The 6,640-nt window shown below is 28.0% G+C and overlaps 1 protein-coding gene across 3 annotated transcripts; it reads left to right on the top strand.

Moving 5' to 3' along the window:
- Positions 1-51: 51 nt before the first annotated feature.
- On the top strand, positions 52-6,461 carry LOC100185155. Of its 3 annotated transcripts, none has more exons than XM_009862860.2 (8): positions 52-138; positions 1,162-2,603; positions 3,010-3,093; positions 3,219-3,346; positions 3,945-4,099; positions 4,910-5,120; positions 5,397-5,540; positions 5,941-6,461. In XM_009862860.2, exons 2-8 carry the CDS (start codon positions 1,688-1,690, stop codon positions 6,088-6,090), a joined length of 1,788 nt encoding a protein of 595 aa, XP_009861162.1. In that variant the 5' UTR covers positions 52-138; positions 1,162-1,687; the 3' UTR covers positions 6,091-6,461. The 3 variants fall into 3 exon arrangements, with proteins under 3 accessions (XP_009861162.1, XP_002121486.2, XP_026693900.1); XM_002121450.3 differs by having other exon boundaries at positions 1,162-2,468; XM_026838099.1 differs by lacking the exons at positions 4,910-5,120; positions 5,397-5,540; positions 5,941-6,461 and adding an exon at positions 4,698-4,778.
- The last annotated feature ends 179 nt before the right edge of the window (positions 6,462-6,640 follow it).

The following is a 6,640-nucleotide window of genomic DNA, read 5'->3' on the forward strand; positions in this document are numbered from 1 at the left end:
ACCAGAAAGGTTTTTTATTAAAACAAAAAACATTTTCAACGCACTTACGTGCCCATTTTATAAATCCTATCACAAGTACTTCTATTTGTTTTTATAATTGCTCGACACGGCGCATAAGGTAGTTCCATTTTAACCAAGGTAAGTTTTGCATTCAGTTATTCTTATGCATGACAAAATATGCTGTAAAATTGTTAAACATTTTTACCAAATTTGTTATTTTTTTGGCATTCTTTTAACATTTTATATGGCGCAAAATTTGTGTAAAATTTTTCGGTAAAAAAATTGTACGAAAAGTGTTTAAAAAATTATGTAAAAACGTGTTTAAATTTTAGAAATTAAAATTAGTGAAACAAAACTAACTTTTAGCAGAGTAAAATTAAAAACTTTTTTTTTATTGTTTACAGAATAATATTAAACTACATAGAAATATTAAAATTGTTAGGTTGTTATATTTTACTAATTTTGTAAAATTATTGCTGAAAACAAAAATTGTTGTGATGAACCAATTTCGCTGTTTCTAGCTTGTATTTAATTTATCGCATTTTAAAAATTTTTTAATGTGTTGATTTTTGTTTATTTAAAATTTACAGCTCCTTTTTTCTTTACTTAAATAATAGAAATTAAAGAGAAGAGGAAAACATTGTTTTAAAGAAAATTAAATTACTATTTAATAAATTAAAAATTAGATGGAATAATAATGATTTATTACTATACGAATACATAATAGTACATGCTATTCTATCAAAATATATATTAAATGTATATATATATATATATGTATATACAATAAACCTATATAAAAAAATAACAATACTCATTGCACACACAAAAGTGACAAATGATTTTTTATACATTAAATAAACCTAAAAAAAAACTTAAACAAAATATTTTTTCCTTAAAAAAATTGGTATAAATATTTCTCTACTCTTGAAAAAATTAGAAAAATGTTTAAAAAAAGGTTTAAGAAAAATTTATTCTGAGGGAACAGATCTGGGGATTAGTGAATTGTACCAAAATTTTTAATTTTGACATTTAAAATCCTAAAAAATTCTATTTGTTGATAAAATTCATACTAATATTTTTAACTTGTATTCTCTCTCAAAAAAAAAAAATATATATATATAAATTTTAGAGAAATTAAATTCAAAATATTTTCAACAGAAAATGGCAAAAAGTCCTGCTAAAGAAAGTGAGGGCGTGGCCACAACAATTTATATTGAATGTACAGAAGACCAAGGTCCTCCCAATCTGTCTGCAGTTGGCCAGTTAAATGTTACAGTGAAAGAACCTTTGGAGAATGAGGACATTTCTGAAGCTACTCCCAAAAAAAGAGGGCGGCCACGCAAAGATTCTTTTAATGAAAATAAAAAAGTGAATGAAAAAAAAAATTTAAATGAGAATAAAAAAAGGGGGAGGCCAAGAGGTTCTATAAAATCTAAAATTTCTCCTTCTCATGATAAAGTTGACTTGAGTTTGGGTGAAAATAAAAGGGAAAGCAACGAGAGGCGGGACCAGAAATATCCGAAATTAGATGAAAATGTCACAGACCCTTTTTTAATGAAGATATCAAAAATATTTTCTATTGTGAAAGATGAGAATGTCTCAGGAAAAAATTCAAAAAATATCCCAGGTGTTCAAAATGCTGACGTAAACGGGAAAAAAATTGAAAAATCACCCACCCGTTTCGATGATTAAAACACATGTGAGAAAATTTGCCAAGGAATCGAAAATCTCGGATGAAAACACTTCTGATACGACGGATACCGATCTTGAGGACGAGGAACCTCTCATCTCAGATGAGGAGGAAAAGAATCTCGATTCTTCCGACTCTGAGGAACTTATGACTCTCAGTGAGTTGCGTGAACGAAAACTCTCCCGAGAAAATAACGATGAGTTCGCTGATGTTGAAAATGAGAAGAAATTTAAGGACTCGGACCAGGAAGATGTTTCTTCAAATCCCGATTTGAATCAACCAGTTTCATCACCTGAAGAGATAGAGCAAAGCTCATATAAAGAGCGTGCATCACCGTCCAAAAAGGTTGGCAACAGAAAATATGGTTTGGGTAAAGTAAATGGGAGTCCAGGATTAAGTAGTAAGAGGTTGGCAGTGTTAAGACGAGGGAAAGCAAAGCTAGATGCTAAAAGTTCGGTCTACAAAGCAACACATTATGGGAACCTGAGAGCTAAAAGAGTAACTGAAAAAACAAAGAAAAGAAAATACACCAAACCTGTGAAGGAAACTTACACCTTTCCAAAAGCAAATGAAAGAAATGGTAAACCAGTTTTGCAAAGTTTGGTTCTGAAGCGAAAACCCGGTAGACCACGCAAAGATGAGAGCAATGAAAATAATGTGGAAATCTATCATGGTAAAAAAACGCGTGTCGTTGTATCCAAGCCCCGAACATTTAAACACTTTGGTACTGTTGTACCTATTATGAAAAGAAACAAGCTTCAAACAATCCAAAAAGGTAAAGTCGTAAATATTTTAAATAGCTCTTACAAAAGCCAAGAGCGGAATATTCATAAATTGGAAAATGGGACAACTTCTCTTGGCGATAACCATGTTACAAGATCTTACAGACAACAGAAAAAGATTAACTGGGGTTGGTTTTATTTGATATTTTATTTTTGTGTTTAAAACAAATTATTTTGATATGTAACTTATTTGATGTGTAAATTATTTTGTTAAACAATTTTTTTGATATGTCAATTTTATTTGAAAATATTTTGTTTAAAAAAACACAAAAAAGCTGAATTGTTAGAATAGCAATTTAAAATATTTAGAGTTACAGAAGATTAATTAAAATATTAAGTCTGTCTGCACCTGGGAGCAATAGAGAGTTAGAGACGGAAAATTAAATTTATTTAAAATTCATTTAATCTTCAAATCTTTTTATTTCTTAGTTAAAAAATTTTTTTTTATAAAAACACTAAATTGTAATATATATATATATTTGTTTTTTTTGTTTTTTTTCTAAAAACAATAATTTTTTAAAACACTTTTCCCAGGAAACTACCAACCTCCCAAGTTATTAGTGCACGTGACTTCTTCTTTAAGCTGTGATGTTGCTGCTGTTGGAACTCAATGTAGTGGTAAAGTTCTTTGGATTTAAAAAATCACAATATTTATTTATTTATATTCTATAATACTAGATGCGAGTTTATAAGAAAATTACACATTGAAAATTTAATTTAAAATCCTGTTTAATTTATTTCAGAGTACTTTGAGATATGTATCCAGTCAAAACAGTTCAATAATTCAATGGTTGATGATGAAGAGTCAGATTCTGCCCCAACAAATATTCCTGAAGAAACGCAGCCATATAGAAATTTCATTACACTTGAGGTACTGTATTAATTTGCAATTTATTTTTACTATGTTTTAATTGCAATGAAGCGTACTGTTTAAAAAAAAAAAACTAAAAAATCTATTTGTATTTGTACCCAAATCAAACAAAAAAATGTATACATATATATTATATATATTATTATTTTTTTTTTTTTAAATAGGTATACCATAAACGAGTTGCTGTCATTTGTTCGGGGCCTTTTCCCATAAAACAAAAAATCTCATTATTTTTCCTGGTTTGAGTTTTAGCACTTTCCAATTGATTTAAATTGATAGTAACGGACAAGTGCTTAACACATGTTTTTATTTTATTTATAAATAAAGATAAAACTGTTTGTTTTATGTAATTTATTTTAATTGGTTTGACTTTTTTCCGAGTATTCATAAAGATAAATTTATTGTAATTTAAAACAATGAAATACAGTCATAATTTTTTCTGGTTTTAGTTTTACCTTTTTTTTTAATTGATTTAAATTGGTAAGTATTCATAAAGATATAAATTTATTGTAATTTAAACCAATGAAATACAGTCAGATTTTTTTCTGGTTTTAATTTTACCTTTTTTAATTGATTTAATTTGATCTTTAATTTTTAGGTTATGGAAGACATTACTGCTTGTCTTAGAAAAGCCGAGGATGATTTATCAAAAGCAGTTTTGCTTTGTGCAAAAGGAAGTATATTTTCTTATGGTCTCGATGTGGAAGATTTGATGGAACATGAAAATCCACAGAAAGTTCTTGATGCATTAAGGTATATGTAATTTAAACTATGAAAAATAAATTGTAATAGCGAAATATAAATATAAATCATGAAAAATAAATTCAAATATAGTAAATTTAATTAAAACCATGAAAAATAAATTTAAATATAGTAGATGTAATTTTAAATTTATTTTTCATGGTTTAAATTAGTAATTTAAACCATGAAAAATAAATTCAACTAAAGTAAATCTAATTAAAATCGTGCCAATTCAAATCCAGAAAATCAATAGTGTCAAACATTGGTACGTCAAGCTTTGTGAACATTAAAACTAAGGAAAAATTTGTTTGAAATCAATCTTTTTTTTAATTTATTGAATTTTAGTGCAAACATCTGAATAAAAACTGTAAGATATTAATGTTATTGACACTTTGGTTTGTTGTTCAACAAACTTACTTTCCTATTGCCCTGTTATATTTAAATATTGAGGGTTATTTATGTCATAAAGTCATACATTACACCCTAATTTTTTCTATGCCCAAAAATGTAAAGTATCAAATAATTCTTTGTAAATGTTTACAAAACATTTTATTTAAAAAAAAAGAGTAAAATATCAAATTAAATAATTTGTAAAAATTATTTGTTGCAGGAGAATGATTGATTCTTTCATTCGGTTTCCTAAACCAATAATTGCCGCATAAATATTGAGGGTTATTTATGTCATACATTACACCCTAATTTTGTCTATGCCCAAAAATGTAAAGTATTAAATAATTCTTTGTAAATGTTTACAAAACATTTTATTTAAAAAAAAAATGTAAAATATCAAATTAAATTATTTGTAAAATTTTTTTGTTGCAGGAGAATGATTGATTCTTTCATTCGGTTTCCTAAACCAATAATTGCCGCAGTTCAAGGTCCTTGTGCAAGCTTGGGTGCTTCAATACTCGGGTTATGTGATCTGGTTGTGGCAAGTAACAAAGCTGCGATACAAATGCCCTACACACTACAAGGGTTAACACCTGATAGTTGTTCTTCTTATTTACTCCCAACTATTGTTGGCGCACAGCAGGTATTTATATGAATGAATGAAACTTGTTTATTCTCGCATGTCGGGGAAATGACAGTCATTATAACATATGTGTTCTGTTTCAAACACTGATGCCTGCTTATGCGCTAGGTTACCATGTATTTTACTCATTACCCTGCGTGTCGGTTTAAAAACAGTTATTATAACATGGGTGTTCTGTTTCGTACACCTCTTTCCAGCAGGTGTCTATTCATTATTACCACTCAGAATGGGATAATTCGTAGAATAAGAAAACTTATTTAAAATATTAAATTTCAGGCGAACTCTCTGTTGCTTGGAAACAAAATTCTCACAGCATTTGAGGCTCATCAGATCGGGTATTTCACGGAAGTTGTTTCACATGAAGAGCTCATGGGAAGTGTCATGAATCATATGAATAGTTTGCGCTTTGCAGCACTGCCGGTAAGTTTTTCATTAAAAAATTAAAAAACATTAATGTTCATTAAAAATGAACAAACAGGAAATCAGGATTCATTAAAAAAAATCTGAAAACAACAATATTCAATAAAAATAACAAATAGGAATCATTAAAAAAATAAGAAAACGGTCATCTAGTAATGATATTATAACACAAAGAATGATTCGACAACGTAGCAAAATGATTAGAGCGCTCCCATATTTGAACATACAGGTCTCAATGCTGTTGCTTTTGCAGGTATACATGTTCTTGGGTAACAGCTATTGTCTTAACTCAGTGTTTACAAATAAATTGCACAAATTATAACTTCTACATACACCAAAAATTCGAAATAATTAAAACTTATTTTAGACTTTCTTTATTTCATGTATTCATTATTTGCAGTCTATTATTGCAACCAAGAAGCTGTTGAAAGCTCCACACATTGCCCAGCTTGTTTATGTGAATGATTCTGAAATCAGAAATCTCTCTGCCTGTCTATTAGACCCACAATGTCAATCAAATATGCGAACATTTGTTAAAAGCATGTATTAAAATTTTCAAGAAATTTATTAACAAACCTTTTCTATCGTGCTAATTTTACAATTAGCTAATGTTGTGCTTTAATGTTTTTACAAAACTTGTTGTATTTGTTTTTTATTATTTTTAATAAATATTAGTGTTTTCAAAATATTTCAGTAAAGTGAAAATCTCAAAAACTTATTGTTTGGGACAATATGGTGTTAAAAACCCAATTTTAAATAAAGTAAAAAATGAGATTTTTAGTAACGCAAATTCAGTGTCCAAATATGCTTAATTTTCGTTGTTCACTTCTTGTTTTCTTGCATAGTGTATTTAAATAGATTAAAACATTTGATTTAATCTCTTTGGTGTATTTCACGCCTAAATAAACACACTGCTTGAAATTTTTTGTTTTAAATACTTAGTTAGTAGGAAAAAAATGTAAAATTTTAATACAAAACAACTGTCTTGAGCGACACAAAAATTGTAAACAGTAGATATATTATTGTCACTCCCTTCTTTAATATAAAGTCTTCCACCAAGTGGTTAAAGTGAAAGGGTAACCCCCAAATTATTTTCATAA

Source organism: Ciona intestinalis, unplaced genomic scaffold (assembly GCF_000224145.3).
Source record: "Ciona intestinalis unplaced genomic scaffold, KH HT000054.2, whole genome shotgun sequence".
Taxonomy (NCBI): domain Eukaryota; kingdom Metazoa; phylum Chordata; class Ascidiacea; order Phlebobranchia; family Cionidae; genus Ciona; species Ciona intestinalis.

Excerpts from the sequence above, each read along its gene's own strand:
- LOC100185155 (XM_009862860.2), top strand. The coding sequence starts at position 1,688 with ATGATTAAAACACATGTGAGAAAATTTGCCAAGGAATCGAAAATCTCG. Across the intron at positions 3,094-3,218 it reads TGTTGGAACTCAATGTAGTG|AGTACTTTGAGATATGTATC; the intron begins GTAAAGTTCTTT and ends AATTTATTTCAG. Across the intron at positions 4,100-4,909 it reads AAAGTTCTTGATGCATTAAG|GAGAATGATTGATTCTTTCA; the intron begins GTATATGTAATT and ends TTTTTGTTGCAG.